General features: G+C 36.4%; 1 protein-coding gene across 1 annotated transcript in view; it reads right to left on the bottom strand.

Annotated features, from left to right (window-relative positions):
* FBN2 (fibrillin 2) overlaps positions 1-16,121 on the bottom strand; it is a 205,879-nt gene that overhangs the window by 18,515 nt on the left and 171,243 nt on the right. Inside the window, exons 45-56 of the mRNA XM_019471859.1 lie at positions 12,595-12,663; positions 11,934-12,059; positions 10,980-11,105; positions 10,440-10,565; positions 8,746-8,862; positions 6,692-6,820; positions 6,266-6,385; positions 2,589-2,714; positions 2,205-2,357; positions 1,562-1,627; positions 1,156-1,281; positions 930-1,049 (exon numbers count right to left, since the gene is read on the bottom strand). Of these exons, the coding sequence (XP_019327404.1) occupies positions 930-1,049; positions 1,156-1,281; positions 1,562-1,627; positions 2,205-2,357; positions 2,589-2,714; positions 6,266-6,385; positions 6,692-6,820; positions 8,746-8,862; positions 10,440-10,565; positions 10,980-11,105; positions 11,934-12,059; positions 12,595-12,663 (1,404 nt within the window). The remainder of the gene's footprint in view (positions 1-929; positions 1,050-1,155; positions 1,282-1,561; positions 1,628-2,204; positions 2,358-2,588; positions 2,715-6,265; positions 6,386-6,691; positions 6,821-8,745; positions 8,863-10,439; positions 10,566-10,979; positions 11,106-11,933; positions 12,060-12,594; positions 12,664-16,121) is intronic.

The raw sequence follows: 16,121 nt of genomic DNA, 5'->3' as shown, positions 1-16,121 counted from the left end.
GCTCCTGAGTCCCTTACTGCCGCTCCCAGGGCTCTGTAGTCCTTCTTGATAGTCCTCAGGCTGCTCCCGGCTGTGTCACTGGTGCCAACGTGAAACAGCAGCAGCGGATAATAGTCAGTGGACTGTACGAGGCTTGGAAGCCTCTCGGTGACATCCCTGATGCAAGTGCCTGGTGAGCAGCACAGCCCCCAGTAAGCAGCACCTACTTCTCTAAGTAGTGAGAGCAGTGACATTCTGGATCTTGCTGCCACAACAGGCTGTGGAGGCAGATGGTATCAGCAGATTCGAGACTGTACTGGACAGATTCTTGGACAATAGATCCATAAGTGGTTACTAAACCCACTCTGCAGGGATGTATCTCCAGTTTACATCATATTTTCCCTATATCCTCAGCTCTTGTATTAGAGGAGTGAACTCCAGAAAGTTGTTGGTCATGCTTGTATGCTGAATTAGCGTTTCAACTGTGAGGGATGAAATAACGGACTAGATGGAGCAGCGTTCTGACTTCAGTTTATTATGTTCAGTATAACTCACTTGTTACTATAACTATGATGAGTGGGTCAGCTCGTAACTGCTCTGCCCCAGTTATGAAAAATGCTCTGCAATTTCAGGCATTTTTGCCATGGTTAGCTATACCATTTATGAAGACATTTTGGGGGCTCAACAGTTACTTTTTCCCACCCGCTCCCCCTTTCCAACAAACGGCTGAATAGTGTAACATACCACAACATGCAGTTTGGGAAATCCTGTGATAAACTAAAAATACTGCTTAAATCAATTCAGGACTTCTTTTTCAATCACATATTTCAAGCAGAGAAACTTTTTTTCCTCCCAGTTATTATAGCACCAAAGGCCTGGTTAATAAAGTAATTTGAATGCTGAGGACTGGACAAAAACTAAAGGAAAAAAAAATAAAGAGGACAAGTTACCTTCACAATTCATCATTGGGCCTGGCTCAAATCCTTCATGACAGCTGCACTCAAAACTGCCAATCACGTTAGTGCACGTACCGTTTCCACATGGGTTGCCAATTGAACATTCATCAGTATCTGCATATAATGAATAAATGCAATCTGAAGAGAACTGGCACACATTTCAAATTGTGTTTTAAATTCAAGTGTTACAATTCTTATAATTTATGAAATATGGACACACCGATGCAATGTACTCCAGTGTAATCTAAGTTGTATCCCATGGGGCACTCACAGCGGAACGATCCATCAGTATTGATGCAGTGACCATTTGAGCAAATTCCTGGGCTTTCAAGGCATTCATTGACATCTAAAAAGCAGGAAGATATTAGCAATGACTTAGCTGATGCATTTCTTTATCAAGTCTTAAAAAAGCATTTTAAAAAAACTAAGCGCCCTGTTCTGTTTGCCTCTAGCCATGCAATTTCAAAGGTAATCTTCTATCACTTCATAACGGTCCACATTTTTTAAAGGTCAGCCTTTTGTCACCTGGGGCTGTGGGGAGTAAGCCATCACATACTATAATATCCAAGACTAGTTTTAAGTGTAAATATTTTTTTTTTTTAATTATCAGGAAAAAGAATACCTACCTTCACGTGTATCATCAATTCCAGGAATAGTTCCATGACCGTATGGACACAGGTCCTGAAAAGCAACTGTAGAGGTATGTTTTTTTAAAAAAAAGAGTGAGTGAGAGAGAGAACCATGACAGATGGTTAAAGCCATCCAAAAATCTTCTATATCACATTTTTCAAAACTGTCAACTGTTTAAATCATGGTCATTACGCTGTCTTGCCAGATGCAAAAGTAACACTGTCTCTAGGTCGGGGAAGCAGCACTAGAACTTGTTGAGCTTCTGTGTGCGTGTGCTTGGTGCCTTCCCCTTTCTGTACCTGGAGAAAACCAAGAACTGAAAACTGTCAACTACTTCATGGATTCTTGGCACTGTCCCATTTTGCTCTTCTCTTTTGCCTAAAGCAGGTTAGATCTACAGATGGAAGCTACTAGTTCATTTCTCTACAGAGCAAAACCAACAACTCAGTATTTCTCTTTTTCTGTGGTTTCTTCTATTTAATTTTGTTCCTTTTGTTGACCTGAAAATGGCACTAGAAAAGGCCATTAAGAGAGAATGCCAGAAAGATCTCTCCTTCTAATGATCAAAAAGGTACAACACAAATGCGCTCTTCCTTTTCTCCCACCTAAAAAAGCTTTATTTTAAATCTTGATGTGTACCTTCTTCTTCCTTTGGACAGAGCTCACAAGGATCACCCCATCCTTCTCCTGGCATTTTACTGCAGCAACACTTTGCCTTTGTGGTGTTGAAAGCCTTTGGCACTGAGCATTTCCCATTCTCAAAGTTAGTGAAACAGAAGCTCTGTCGAGTATCTAAAAAAAGAAAACACAGTTACGAGGAGCTAGCACCTCCTACCTGGTTAGATGATGACTGTCTAGCCCCGAAAGGAATAATGTTAGGCCTGTATTTTTCATACTATTTTGAAAGCACTTTCCAACCCTCATAAGGGCATAGTTTGGATGGGACCTGCAGAGGTCCCTTTTTACTCAGAGTATCTGTTACCTGTTCGAATAAGTTATTACATTCCTTAATCATTAACTTACCAAAACATCTCCGTCCATTATCAGACAGCACAAAACCTGTAGGACAGATGCACTGGAAACCTCCTGGAGTGTTCGTACAAGAGCCAAAGAGACAGATGTTTGGATCTTCGTTACACTCATTAATATCTGTAAATTAAAGGAGAAAAGGTTCACCGTAACTCCATTGGCTGTGAATTCCCTGGTTAAGAAAGACTGTTTATTTAGTTATTTAACTTCAGCAGGAGGTGCTCCTCCAATAAAGCACCCAAGAGATAAAGCAGCCTGAAGGTTCCACTAACTCTTTCAAATTAAGAGTGTTTCACTGGCATACACTTTCCTCTCCAAATACCATTCTCTGTTCTTTGTCATATTTATAATGTAAACATTAATAAATGCTTTCAGACTGAAACAGAGGAGAAGATACATTTCTCATAAGAAATACATTTTTCTGTAAACATAAAACATCCAAAGATGAATATTTAAAAATCTGTACATTGGGGGTTCTCTGTAATTAAAGGTGGGCTTTTTTCATGCCAATTGACTGATTCTTGACCTGAAACTATAGCTAGCTATTAGTAGAGGACGGCCTATATATCTGTACATTCACATTTATATTTACCGGTCTTCTACAGCCACTCTTGATATGTTATTTAATTTTTTTTCCTGTTCAATTGCATAATTTAGAATATATTCCTATGACTATTTAAATGAGATTTATATTTTTTTTAAATAGAGATCTTTTTATAATTATTAAAAACTTAAACCAAATAAAAATAGTATTTAATATAAACACCAAGTGCCGATAAAATTGTGCAGCTCAAACAGTATCAGGCTGCATATCCTGCATCTATATAGACAACAGACAGAGTAAGAAAAGTAATAAATTAATAGACCTTCAATTTTTTATATCTATTATTTTAAACTATATTTTAATTTATTCTATTCTGCAAATACTGACAGAAGATATAAGCCTCCTTGCCAAAGTAATTTGTAAAGGTAATTATAATTTAATAAATTCTGAAGTGTATTTTAATAATCTTCAAAGCTACCTGCAGTACAACCCCTCCTGAGTCTTTCAGTAAAGGGTATTAAAATTCAATTTTTTATATCTATTATTTTAAACTATATTTTAATTTATTCTATTCTGCAAATACTGACAGAAGATATAAGCCTCCTTGCCAAAGTAATTTGTAAAGGTAATTATAATTTAATAAATTCTGAAGTGTATTTTAATAATCTTCAAAGCTACCTGCAGTACAACCCCTCCTGAGTCTTTCAGTAAAGGGTATTAAAAGAACCATCATGGAGACCTGGCTCTGTATAAGCATTCTACAATGATATCCATATTGATCTTAATCAAAGTGTAGGCAGGAATAGGTATTCTCCATGAAAGTAACCTTCATGGATGTTGAGTCACAAATTTGTAGTGCCATTTTTCCTGATATTTGTTGGACTCTCTACTATAATGAATCTTAGAAAACTGACCTGTATTTAGCAGATAAGGAAACAATGGAAATACAGTCTTTATCACCAGGAAAATGTAAGTGGAGTGATGGAAGCAGTCAGGCAGGAATAGATTCTGTGACGTTACTTCTGAAAAATATTACCTTGAGTCCCATTTTCAGAAGTTACTATTAGGTATAGCACATGAACAAACCACTGCAGCATAACCTGGCATACGACCAAACTCTGCAGTAGCTTCCCATGGACAGGCTCTTACTATGTGAAGCTTTTTAAGCCAGTTTATTTCAGTGAAAAAAAGGTAATTAATTTCCCAGTTAGCGTGGCAGTTGCTAATATACAAAGCTCAGCAATTCAGCTGCATTAATGGGATGGAAAAACAGCTCTTTTGAAGTACTGATTATTACTGTAATGAATGGCTTGGGACTAGTGGAAGAAACTCTTTTTGTGGCCATGATAAACAGGTGACCAGCCAGACTGTGGAAGTAAACAAGTCCTCTCCCCTTCATTCCCATAAAATGAAAGGAAATCTATTAAATGGGTAGGTGAAAACTAAGAATTTTTCTGTGGCTCTCATCTGGTTTGGTTTCTCCTGCATATAATCACCCTGAGCTCAAAAAGTAATCTAGCCATTGCCAACCTTCACATTACAGACAGAAGCAATGAATTCTTACAAAGCTGTTTGCATATAAGATCAACAGAAAGTAATGGGGAACGTATGTTGCAAGAGCTGTCATAATATTTATCGAAGTATTAGTACAATCACGTGTCATTATCTAGGCATTTTCTAGGAACTTTAGCTGCAAATTTTCTGGCCGCATGGCAGAATGAAGAAAAAGAATGCAATTAAGTCCCTTTTACTCAGTTCAGGCAAAAATCTGGCAGTCACTGATGCTGTCAAAAACATCAAGAGATTCTGTCAGGATACTAAAGTGGCCATAAACAGTGATATTCCTGGAAAACCAAAAGATTTCATTTTAAACTAATGATTTTCCAACTGTAGGTGATCTGAATTAATCTCAAACGTAATTGCTAATATGGAAATAGCAGCTGCCAAAAGAAACCATCAAGTTGGCAGGCAAACTGAATATGGTGGCATGATGCAAAAGGACGAGAGAACTCTGGGGCTTAGAAAATACATCCTATTGTTCAAGACAAAAATTCAAAAAGGTTCCTGTGATCCAGTTCCTGCACCCATACAGATTAGGTGGCTACAGGCCAACTCTTTATGTTCTTGCCAGTGTTTTCTTCAGTCCATACAAGGACAAGCTGCTCATTTATTATTGGGAGTTATTTGGATGAATGTGTGTCTGGGGTGTCACACCAGCTAACTTTAGTCATTTAAGCTGAAAACCAGGTTTCTTAATATAGTCACAGTGGAGAGACAGGTGCTTACTCTATCCTCTGACCATGCAGAAACCTAAGGCTTCTAGGTTAGCTACCTAAAACTGGTTGTGTGCACCTTCCTCGCCAGGTGCCCCACATAGTTCATTTAAATGCCCAATAAATTCACAGCAGTCCTGTGCTTTGCTCTGCTGGAAAAGGGAGTTGGAACCTGGATTTATTTCTTATTCTCTGCCATACCAAATCTTAAGTCATTGTATGACATTCAACTCCTGAACGATATTCAAGGCTTTAAACAAGACTTATATGAACTAACAAGAACATGCAAACTGATGAAAGGTCTGCTGTACCGTCTTCCTCCTCCTGTGAATCTCAGCACTTGAGAGACATTATACAAAACATGAAATCAGAAAACAGTTGTTATAAGAAACCAATTTAAGCAATTGTTCCCATGAGCTCCACAACTTTATTGACATTTTTAAACTTCATAGCCCTCTGAAACCGGAAGCTTAGTTCATGCATTGATTGCCAATAATTACCTTTCTGTAAACATTATATAAATCCAGTACACAGGTTGGTTTGTTTTATGAATGATATTTAAAAAAAAAGTGAATGAAAGATAAAACACCATTTTTTTTAAAATTAAGTATTTTTGTTTGCATTAATGAAGAAGTTAATGTACAAAATATAGTACAATACAGTACAAAATATCTTGCCTTCCATTTTTAAAACATCTTCCTGAAGACTTTTCCTACTTACTTATTCCCTGTCACCATGATTTTAAGTTGGGCAACATTCACAAACATTAGGGTGTACAACTACTTTCCACCAAATTAGAACCAGATACTCTAATTTTTAAATTGTTCAAAAGCAACAATTACAACTTGCCTTACCAATACAACTTTCACTTTTTACTTCATATCCTGGTGGACAGATGCATCTGAATGATCCTTCCAAATTTTGACAGGTACCAGGAGAACATGAACCAGGTAGTGCCACACACTCGTTAGTATCTTTGGAGAGTAGATGGAATCAAGAAAGGTTTAGAATCATGTAATTCTTATGGTAACAAAACAGGCTTATTCATGAAAAAGACTGTAGGGTTCTTTTCTAATTTCCTCTTTCTAAGGCATTAAATGCTTGAAGATCAACAACTATTCCAAAACCCAGTTATTTCTACTGTGTTTTCATTAAAGTCATTATCTTTCTTTTTTATACCTAGATACTCAGATTGTGGTGCTTCCCTCTAGATGGGAGCTAATAGTTTGATTACTTCAGCTCATCAGTACTTTAACCTCTCCATGTGGTATTATACATACCAATGCAATTCTTGCCATCTAGAGTAAGTTCGTATCCTTCATTACATAAACATTTGAAGGAACCAATTTCATTGAAACACCGTCCATTTCTGCACACCTGACCAAAGAAGGAACTGCACTCATCGATATCTGTAAAAAAACCAAAATAAAACCCCTGAAGCGAGAGTTGAGTCCCCGCATAGTATATACAGTATGTTATAAACACACTGAAGTTGCAATATATATTGCTGTGGAAAAGGCAAATCTTGTAGCAACAAGGGAACAGCTGACAGCTAGTGGAAAGTAACTCTCACTCAAGTGCATTAAGGTATATGTTCTATTTAAACAACACTCTTTTTTATAAGGTATTACAATTTTCAAACTTGCAGCATTACCTCAGCTACTGCATCTGGAGACATTCAATTACTGCCAAGTGACTGTATGATACTAACTCCAGACACAGAAAAGAAGATGTTACATGGAGTGCTCTGGATTTTATCTGGATTTATATGCACTCGAGTTTCCTCCTCCTAAAACCTGCCTTGTCATTTTCAAATTTTGGAATATGTAATTTGCTTAGCGCAGGATGATTTTCTCCTCCATAACAGTTCTGAAAATGAGGTCTGAAAATGCTTATTGGTTTGCAGAGTTACTTATATAATGCAGACTTAAAGGAGCACTGCATAAGGAAAAATACAGATGAGAAAGTGTCAGAATAAATGAAAAGGAGATCGGATAAGCATCATGGTGTAAGAAAACTCACACTTTGCTGTTTTATAATACTTGAATTTGAATGATGAAGACTAACATCAGTTTTACTGAAGAGGTTTCAGTCTTCTTCAGAAGCATTAAGTACCAGCTCCTGATAAAGATGTACCTTCTGCTTCAGCCAGTACAGCTGTGCCTGTGTTACTAGTTCACTCCATAGCGCATTTCTTCTGTGTTACAGTTCTACAAGCAGAAATACCTCCAAAGTATTATATTGGGATGGACTAAATTGCCTTTGAATGACTAGGATAGTTTGGAAGAAAGCCCTGAGGCTCTCCAAGCTGTCAAGAGGAGTGATAACAAAAGGCCAAATCTCTGAGTCAGTTTGAGGTCCTTGGCCTCCTTGAAGGCACAGCCTGGAGCAGAGGCGCTGGATGCTCCTGGCAGTAGATTGTCAGCTATACTGCTGAGGGAATGAACCTCCTTGGTAAATAGTGCCATTCTTTGGCAGCAGACTCTTCTTACTTGAACAAGTTCTTAATTTTCTCTTTCCTGGACAAGGAGAGGGTTTACAATACTTATTTAAGATGTTTTAGTTCTCTCCTGAACCAGTAGACTTTGTTCTGTCTTCCTTCTGTAGCAGGAAGGAATGTAAAGCCTTCCTCTCTTTTGGCTTACGCTCTGCACAAGGGAGAGGATCTCCAGAGACTTACGAGCCTGTTCTTCAGCCCAGGAAGATTTTACTTGCTTTATCACAAGTATCCAGGAATTTAAATTGTCCAAAACCATCAGATATTCTGGTGTCCTGTGATTTAGGGAAGGGGAAATAGCAATGCCTGCATAAACTCTACATAAGCAGAGTTCACCTTAGAAGAGCAGATTTGGTAGATTAGTTGTACTGCCTTTCTTACTGCTGGTCCGCTTCCTCTTTCACACTGTGTGCAAGTAATATGGTGAAGTAAAGAAATTATTTTAAATTCATGAGGCAACACTGGTGGTGTGATAGAATATATGCTTATTGCGACTATGGACTGTGCCAGTACTCAAGGACGTGTGCTGTAATTACTCAGGAAATCTAATGGAGGTGAGTGCTGCATTAAAATGCCAGCGAACTCTAAGGTTGCCTCAGTGGTCCAGAGATTTAGGGTTTACATTATCTCAAGCTGGCCAGTAAAAAATATTTTTAATTAGTTTAAAAAATGATAGTAATGATTAACCTCTAGGGCTGGTAACAGTATCAGTTACTGTACCCAATTAACTTTCTTAGCACCCTGACCTGTCTTCTGTTTGAGTTTTAACTATACACCATCCTCCTTGGCATACCAAGCCAGCAGCAATGAAAATGAAGTTTGGATTACATCACCTACCCATACAATCGTTATTATGAGTTAATTCAAATCCTGGATAACACAGGCAGTTATATGATCCAACCGTGTTTTTACAAGTTCCATTTCCACATGGATGGCGTTCACATTCATCAACATCTGCAAAGAGAAACAAAACTGTATGCGGGAACTGATTTTCCCAGTTATGTGTTAATGTATTATCTGTGCACAGTGACAATATTCTAAACCTCAGCCTCTCCTTTCATCTGTCACATTTTCTATTTATACTACTGATTTTTACAGCTTCTGGGTACACATAAGAAAATGTTACATGATGCATTTTTTGTATGTATTTTAAAATAAAAGATGCTGTTACATGTAAAGATAAAAGTAAATGCATGTGCAGTATCTCAAAGCATTCTTTTTATTTTCCATACTAACATTTCTTAACTTCTTAATGTACACTAGTGGTCAGAACTTAGTACAAAAGATTGAGCATCACAGCCCTGGAACTATCTCAAATTTTGTGTAAATATTTTACTCTTAAGCCCATGAAAACCTGTTGAAAACACTCCAAAAGGAGTTTTGTGTCATTGTTCACCAATCAATTTACATATGTAAATACATTATGTCAATACTACATCCAGAATTATAAAGACTGCTTAAAAACTCTTGCAAACATTCATTTTTAGAAGGCACTAAAATTCAATGTTTCCTGCTGTGTGTTTCAGTAATTTCTGGAGTTTCATGGGGATCTGAAACATTTTATTTATTTACAGAAGGTAAACATTTTGTCATATGGATCATTTCCATAACCTGTCATTGTCTAGATTTGTATTTCATACTATGAAATTTTTAGAACTAGTTTTAGAATTATTTAAGTTACTGTTTTGAGTAACCAGGCTCTCAAAATTGTGCATTGTTAACCCAAGTCGCTTTCCCAAATATCCTCCTTAGATGGTTTGACAAATGTGATTTGGTCCAAATATGAGAAGACTCAAGGCGTATGTATGTATGTCATACAATATGAATAGGTTTTAAATGTCTGTTTAAAGTTGAAATTGGAACACACCTATGTTATAGAAGACACTGAACTTCTCTACAGCTTACAACTGACATTAAGATGATCATTATTTCAAAAATCAAAATAATTTTTTGGCTATTTTTCTCATAGAGAACCAAATTCACATATGCATCACCTTTTCTTTTTACAACCCTGTAGAACTGATTACGAAACACTAAAAGAACAAGAAAAAACACTCTTACTTTGCAATCTTCTTATTTCTTACATCATCTCTATCATGTTCTCATTTTAATACAAAATGAGTATAGATTTAAGTTACATTAAACGTGGGATTCTGTTTTTTAAATTGAACATGAACTCAATAAATTTCTAAATAATTGAAAAATCTGTCTTTTTTTATCTCCAAACTCTATCACTCTGTGATATGTCCTATAAACTTCTCTGTCAAATAAGCCGCTATGTATTTTTGTGAAAATGGGGTTAATATACTCTTCAGTAACATGGAGCTATCTCTGAGAATACTATGATTTTTTTCCTCAAACTAATATATCCACTCCAAGGACAACTTCACATACTTTATTCACAAAAATCCAAAAGCGTGTGAATCAGTCTTTTAATGTCACTACAATCTCCTCAAAAATTTAGACTCATCTCCTCCCCCTTTTAAAACAAAACCAAACAAACCACACACAAAAGCATTTTCTTTCCATACCCATGCACATAGTCTGGTCTTGGGATGCCTTAAAACCATTGTGACATACACACTGGTAACTTCCTTGCATGTCCACACATAAACCATGACTGCAAACATTAGGAATTTCCAGACATTCATTGCGATCTGTAACAAAAATATAAAACAGATGGTACACATTATTGACTTCTATTTGTCATTCATTTTACACAAACATGTTTTTACAATCTGTCATTATTATTAAAACCAGACTCAAAATTATCCATAACTAAACCCGAATCATAACAATACTTCATTTTATAGGAACTTCTTGCCTATACACCTCAAGGTCAAAACTACTGTTAGGATTTGGCTGATACATCAAGAAGGTCCTTTAAAAATTTTACCCTGTCTTTTCTTCCCTTCTACAGAGAAAAAGGGCTATAAAGTAAAAACTGTTACATAAAACATCAGAATACGCAAGGTAACATGATGCTCTTACCCTTCGAGGGAATCACGCACATACCATTGATTAGGTACAAACAGATTCAAACACACAAGAAAAGTCAACTGATTTCTTACCAACACAGGCACCATTGGGTGAAAGTTTAAAACCAGCAGCACATTCACAGCGGTAACTACCAGGACTGTTGATGCAGTCTGCATTTCTCTGACAGAGATTGTCTCCATTGCCGCACTCGTCAATATCTGAAATACGAAGAGTCGTGGTTCAGACATCAGAAGCCACAAGATAGTTACTTCTGCCTAGAATTTAGACTGTATTGCCTGTCTTGTGCAAGGCGAATCTTTTGTCCTCAACAAAGCATGAATATTCTGACCTTCAGCCTCCTGTGCCGTAATTGCAAATGAAAAGCAAAATCAATACAATTTCATCCATAACACACTTTTTGGATGAAGGAGGATTCTATGAATCCAACTTACTATACACTGAAGTGGCTTTGCAATTTTAAACGTCTGCCTAAAGAAATTGGTTTTTGTATTAAAAAATGTTCCTCTTCGCTTTTGAACTGAAATAGTAAGTGGCACAGTTTGTTAGCTTTTTAAGGTGCACGTCAGCACAAGACCCTTGAATACCAATGACAGAACTCCTCTTGACTTTAGGACACACAAAATTTCACTGTTAGCTATTCAATATTCTATGAATATCTCTACCTGTAATACTGTAGAAGAACAGACACAAGATGGAAAAAAAATCAAGGAAACATTTGTTTGAGAAGTTTTAAGAACAAGAATTAAATTTCCTCCCTAAAATAAAATTAAATAAAACCATCTTGTTTACTTCCTATTTAGGAGTCAATGAATTGCCTGACACAAAACTATTACAAATTTTATTACGCGCATGTGCATATGTACTAAAGACAAACACGTCACAAACTGATTTATAGATTTGAGCCCTACAAAAAAGCTCACAGTCTGTCTCTTGGATTTTGAAAAACGTGAATTAAATGTTCCCCTTCCCTTTAAGATAAGCATGCTTATGGGGCCTAAGTAGAAAATAACGTCATTTCAAATCACCTTCACAGACCAAGAGCAGGTCATTGTAGCTGAATCCAGTGGGGCATTCACAGCGGAAGCTGCCAATCTGATTGATGCAAACACCATTTGCACAGATTCCTGGGATTTCCTTACATTCATCAATGTCTGAAAATGAGATGAGCTAGTCAAAGTACAGTACTTCATGGCTTTATGTACTGCTTGGATTCTCAATTTCACTGTGCTTAAAACTGAGTTGAGAAGTTCCTTTTAATCTACAGAAATTGTATACAGTATATAAATCTAAACATATGCCCATTATGAGAGAAAATAAACTATGTGAAGTTCAGGAAGTGATCAAAACAGAGTAATGCTAAATATTAGACAAGGTGCAGAAGTGTTACAAATGTGAGGTAAGTCCCACAATATTTTTGAGGCCAAAACCTTTTATCTTACCAATTAAAACTCAAAACCATGAACTAGGATGGAGGGTGAGCAGAAGATCATAACAAAACGTAAAAATAAAAAAATATGAATCAGAAATATTTTACACAAAAATGGGGCTCACAATTTATGTCATCATTGTAACTCCACAATGAAATTAGAATTTTATCGTATGAAATGTTCATTTTGGTACCATTATGCAGCTGCAACAATCTTATGCAAAACAATTTTTGGTTAAAATAAGTTTGGTGAAACTTACCAACAGCTTTTCCAGTATGAATGTCAAAAGTGAAGCCAGGAATATTCCCGCATATGTTCTTGAACTCAGCTAGAGCAAAGCAGAGAACAATGCATTTTTAGTGAATATTTATAAATCTCCTAAGAATTACTTGTAGTCTTCTCAGCTTTTCAAGAGTTGATACAAGCCAAATCTACTCAGAAGAGCCATTGCCTCCTTTACAAATGGTATTGAAAATTCAGATTGCCAATAAATGAATGAAAATTGAAATACTAATTCATACTTTTCTCAAATCTTTGCAGACTTTCACACGAGTAAATGTCTGGTTTGAGAATGCAGCACTTCCGTTTTTGTTTTAAATAGAACTCCTTAACTTACCTTTTAATGTTTATGCCTGCTTTCTAGACATCTGTAGGGAGAATCTGCAGCAACAGTTTCAGATAGGAGAAATAAATGTAATTTACCAGTTCCTAGCCTTCTTTGACAATACTATCTCTGTTCTTCTCTGCAGAGGTTACTGCAGCTTAGTTCCACTAAACTAGAGCAGAATGGACACTCTGCTTTAAAAAAAGATGCTCCAAAAAAGAGCATTGTTTTATTATGCTCATTTTATATCGTCTTTTCCAGAGCATCTTGAGGATGGGAAATGTGCAGTATAAAGTATAAAACCAAAGAACCCATGGTTTTCTAGGCAAGGCGTATGAAGTTGAGTGGATTTGCAACATATAGAGAAAAATTTCTAGCATGGGATCTATTAATTATTGTAGGATGTAAGAAATAATTACTTCTTTTAAAAAGTATTTCTTATAAACATCTATGCTGGCATGAGATTTTACTGGTAAAACAGTGCTTTCCAGAAAAAAGTGTATTAGACAACTACAATACATCGATAAATTTTGATCTAGGTAGAAATACGAAAAATGACAGGTCTACAACTATAACTATGTCAAATTTGTAAAATACTGACTACCAGTAGAATTGTGTACTGATAAAGTCCACTTGTTAAAGGGGCGTAAAATAATTCCAACGTGAAGACACAACCAGTTTGAATGAACAGTTTGCTTTAAGCGTGTGTTTGCAAATAACCATGCAGCTGCTATTCAGCATCTTTTTAGATCATATCAGCATTCAAATTCTCCAGAAAAATAGTATGTATCTTTCAATATTAAGTTTCCAAATTATTGTTAAGGAAAAATTCCAAAGTATGCGGTAGATATTTGTACATTCAGGGCATTAAGCCAAGGTAAAACATCCTTCTAAAGAATGTGGATAAAATTTACAAAAATGTCCCATTGACATAAAATTCAAGGGGGGTCTGAAAGTGTAATATCTGGAGAATTCCATGAGTGCTTGGTCCACTGTTCGTGCTGCTGAGGACTTACAGGAAGCCTATTATCTATCCAATGACAGGAAGTGTATGGAGTCTACCTTTAACTCACCTCTAAACCTGAAATGCAGACAAATTATTAGGCATCTCTTCTAGCACCAGAAAAAAAGAAAGGAGACCCTTCTGTTTTCCTGTGAGTAATGATCTTTAATCTAGAGGGGTGATAGTTTACTTCTCTACTGGCTGTAGTCTGAGTTTCTTGATCGTCTACATTTTAGCAGCAGCTCTTCAGTAGCTTATAATCTTGTAAAGTTTAACCACTGGGGTTATAACTTGAATAATTCTTGTCTCCCTTACACCAAACATTCTTATTTATTAAAATTTCAGCAAATGTAGTTGATCATTGCTCAGAATGAGATTTGCCAAATATTTTTCTCACACTTAAACATTCTTTGTTATTTCCTGTATAAGCCAAGTAGGATCCAGTATACCTGAGCTTCAGCATTTTATTCTTTCTTCTGTCCTATTGTTTAATGACTACTTAATGCCTACTGAGGTTATTCTTGCAGCACAGGATACTGGGCCACAGAGGTCCCTGCCACAGTGTGTTACCATCCAGCAATTTTCTGCTCTTTTATATTAACATGTATAAGATTTGGGGGTTAGAAAACAGTTCTTTTCTGCAAGGAGCTTTATGCCATTTACTGCTGTCAGTAAACCTGTGAAACACACAAACTAGATAAAAAGAGGGCTTTGTGTTCACTACCCTGTCTCTGTGGGCAATGATAACCTACTCCTGTGATAACGCCTAACACATCAGGTCTGGGAGGATGAAGAAGAGGCTTCTGAGGGTTGCAGGCCTTCTTTCACTCCATCTTATGCTACCTACATGTTCCATGCATTCTGTTTAATAGAGTTTTGCCATATTTTTTTTCAGTTTGTACTGTGTAGAAAAAGAGCATATAATTAGGTAAAGACTGTATGATAATGCATTTATACACAGTGCCAAATTATCCATACACAAACATGCCAGAGATTTACTTTCTGAAAGCTTGACTTTGCATCAATGACTTTAAAAGTACTTCAAAAACCCATATACTTATCACTATATTATTTTTTAGGACAAAAAAGATCTATCACATAACAGGAAAAAAACCCTCTGAGGTCAAGCACTCCTGAAATGATCAAACCAGGAAAGAATTCTGTGAATACTTGGTTACCCCTTAGCAGTGAAGCAGCTTTTTACATTTCTTTGTGGGAAAAAAACAAACAAACAAGAATGATTATTCCTGATTAACGTCTGTATGGTAATGGTTATGATCTGTATAATGTGTAAAACCAAGCAATACAGTCTTTACTACTTAAAGTCATCAAAAAGAGATTGATTGTTAAGCATAAATATATGAAAAGGAAGAAAGAGCTCTGTTAACAAAGGAAAAAAAATGTAAACGCATTGGCATGTGAACTTCACTTAGAGGAACAATGTAATTCTCATCAGAGCAGAATAATGCTCTTAATGAGCTACTGGGCTCAGTCTAGCAAACCGGTTAAGGTCAGTGTATCATAACCCCTGTCTGTGATGTGTAGCTCCCACCCAGATTTCAGAACAACTGATTATACCACATAAGTGCAGCTATTCAACCGTTTACACTTGGAATTTGTGTTTGATCCCTCACGCAATCTCTTTTCATGGTGAAAAAGGTTCAACCATGTCTCCAAATACAGTAAAGGCATTTAGAAGAGCTAACAAGGCAATATTGAAATATTTCAGGAAATATTTTAACCCCATAACTGCTTGCAGACTAAGTGGAGTTGTCTTAACAAATCTTTAAAAGCTGCAGAAGTTTTTGAGAACGTCAGTCTTACCAATTTAAAAGGAGAATTCTTTCTTCCATCCAAGAATATTAATTGCATGAATCCCTGCTAGTACTTTGCTGTATTTTTCTCATCATGTTGTCATCATGATGACAATTTTATGGCACCGAGATAAATGACTATGGGAAAGAATTTTATGAGCTCTCTGTGATAGCAAACATATATTTCCTCTCTCAAGCTTATTTCCATCTCCCATTCCTGACTGCCAGGAACATACCTTCACTCTCCCTCCTCCTACTTAAGAAAGAAAAGGAAGAGTCTGTTTTTTCTTTTCAGTCCCATTTTCCTCCTCTTCACTGCTTGTGGGGGAAAGTCTTTCCTAAATTATCTGCTGTTTCCCTTATGT

The sequence above is a fragment of the Aptenodytes forsteri genome, unplaced genomic scaffold (genome assembly GCF_000699145.1).
Source record: "Aptenodytes forsteri isolate BGI_AS27 unplaced genomic scaffold, ASM69914v1 Scaffold402, whole genome shotgun sequence".
Lineage (NCBI taxonomy): Eukaryota > Metazoa > Chordata > Aves > Sphenisciformes > Spheniscidae > Aptenodytes > Aptenodytes forsteri.
This window is presented reverse-complemented; position numbering and strand designations above follow the sequence as displayed.